At 31.7% G+C, this 1,905-nt stretch overlaps 1 protein-coding gene across 1 annotated transcript in view; it reads right to left on the bottom strand.

Moving 5' to 3' along the window:
• Positions 1-1,235: 1,235 nt before the first annotated feature.
• Positions 1,236-1,905, bottom strand: part of LOC105141726 (LRR receptor-like serine/threonine-protein kinase FLS2) — a 3,457-nt gene continuing 2,787 nt past the window's right edge. The window contains exon 2 of the mRNA XM_011049057.1: positions 1,236-1,905. This exon is cut by the window's right edge and continues 17 nt beyond it. Within this exon, the coding sequence (XP_011047359.1) occupies positions 1,386-1,905 (520 nt within the window). The 3' untranslated portion in view covers positions 1,236-1,385.

Genomic DNA, 1,905 nt, shown 5'->3' with positions numbered 1-1,905 from the left:
TCCTGCGGGAGAAAAGAAGACATTTTCTGTCGTGTTAACTTTCTGAATCCGAAACCCTCCAAAATACCGATCTTGCAAGGACGGTGATTCTTATGGGGACTCGCTGCCCATCTGCTCTTTCTTGTTGAGCTTGGGCCTTGTTTTGGTTTGAGCCTACAAGGTGGGCCTCTTGCTATTTGTTTCTGCGTTAATTGTTTGGGAACGAAGGGTTGATTGGCACAGCTTCGCTGATTTCTTTTTGCGCAGCTGATGAGTTCCTCACCAACAAATCAGTCATTGATTTTATCCACGAAAATAAAAATACAGCAGGCATCATTCAAGCTTTCCTGATTGCTTGTTTAAGCGCACAAATGAGAGAACCAGCTAGAAATCTCAATTTGATATATAATTTATTTCGATAATATCTTCTTATGAAATATATAATAATAAAATTATTATTGGATTTACTTGAGCGGAAATTCAAGTGTATCAAATCTTTTCAACCTAGTATTTCTCTTAATATATATATATATATATGACATTGATGAGATGAAGAATAAAATTGTAATAGATAATGATAAAAAAAAATGATTGCTTTTGTGTTTTAGTTGATTAATAGTATACGAGATATAATAAAATATTAAAAATAGATATTTTACTATTAATATATATTATTGTTAAATTTAAATATTTTAAAAAATATTTTTTTTAATTTTAATTAAGTCATGTCTCAAGTCATCTCCAGATATTAAAACTATAGTAATTATTATTTTTATCTTTATATATTTTAATTGAATAAGCTTAAAATTAAAAGTTTTTTAAAGAATATTTTATTGATAAAAAATAATAAATATTATTTTTGAAAACATATAATTTTTATATTTTTATTTTAGAAACTACATAAACTCACTTTAAAATTAATCTAAAAAACATATTTATTTTTACATAAATTCGCTTTTTTAATTAAATATATTTTTATTTCTATTATTTATATTTTTCTTATACCAAAACACTAATTAAACATTATTTAACTAAACTCAAGATATTATTTTTAATCCTAATAATACATAAAAACCAGTACATTCCTTAAAAAAGGTCAGGAAAAAAAAATCAAATATTTTAACTTTCATCAGTTCACGCATTTTTAGCAGTGCATTAGCGTGGAGCCTTTGATAAGTTATGTTGCCTGCTATGGAAAATAGATTTTGTCAACATCACAGGCATGCAAATTTCTGGAAATCAGTAAACAAGTAAAGTAATCTCAAAACAGAAGCAACGTCCTTTCTCACAAATTCCTTTCACAACACAAAAACAGCAATCAACATTACATCTACGATTTGTACGTGTTGAGAGTGTGCTTTGCGGCTCTGTTGATTTCTTGTATGTATAGCTGTATAGTCTTGAACTCACAATGCTCGGTCAACGATTTTGTCCACAAAACCAAAGTAGGAAACTCTCCATGGTTTCTTGATTGCAAATACAAGCATAGGAACCAGAATGCCAGCTGCAAATCCCAGTCCCATACTCAAGTAAAACCAACTGTCAATGAAGCCATCATCACTGTCTTCTATAGTACTAGTCCCTCCTTTACCTGAATCATCACCTTGGCACTGGAGGACCAGTGGAGGTCCGCAAAGACCGGGATTCCCAGAAAAAGAGGATGCTTCAAAAGTTGTCATCTGCCCTCTATACGGGATCATGCCAGATAAATTATTGTTGGACAGGTTCAGGTAGCTTAAAAATGATAATGCTGGCAAGCTGGGAGGAATTGCACCTGAAAGCCTGTTACTTGAGAAGTCAAGAGATGATAGTTGGCGCAAACTTGAAATGTTACCAGGAACATGGCCGCTGACTTGGTTTTTTGACAAGTTCAAAGTCACTAAACCAACCAACTTTGTGATTTGATCAGGGAATTCTCCATTTAAG

Source organism: Populus euphratica, unplaced genomic scaffold, assembly GCF_000495115.2.
Source record: "Populus euphratica unplaced genomic scaffold, PopEup_1.0 scaffold127.1, whole genome shotgun sequence".
NCBI lineage: Eukaryota > Viridiplantae > Streptophyta > Magnoliopsida > Malpighiales > Salicaceae > Populus > Populus euphratica.
Note: the sequence above shows the minus strand (reverse complement) of the source record. Positions and strands in the feature narration are given on the sequence as shown.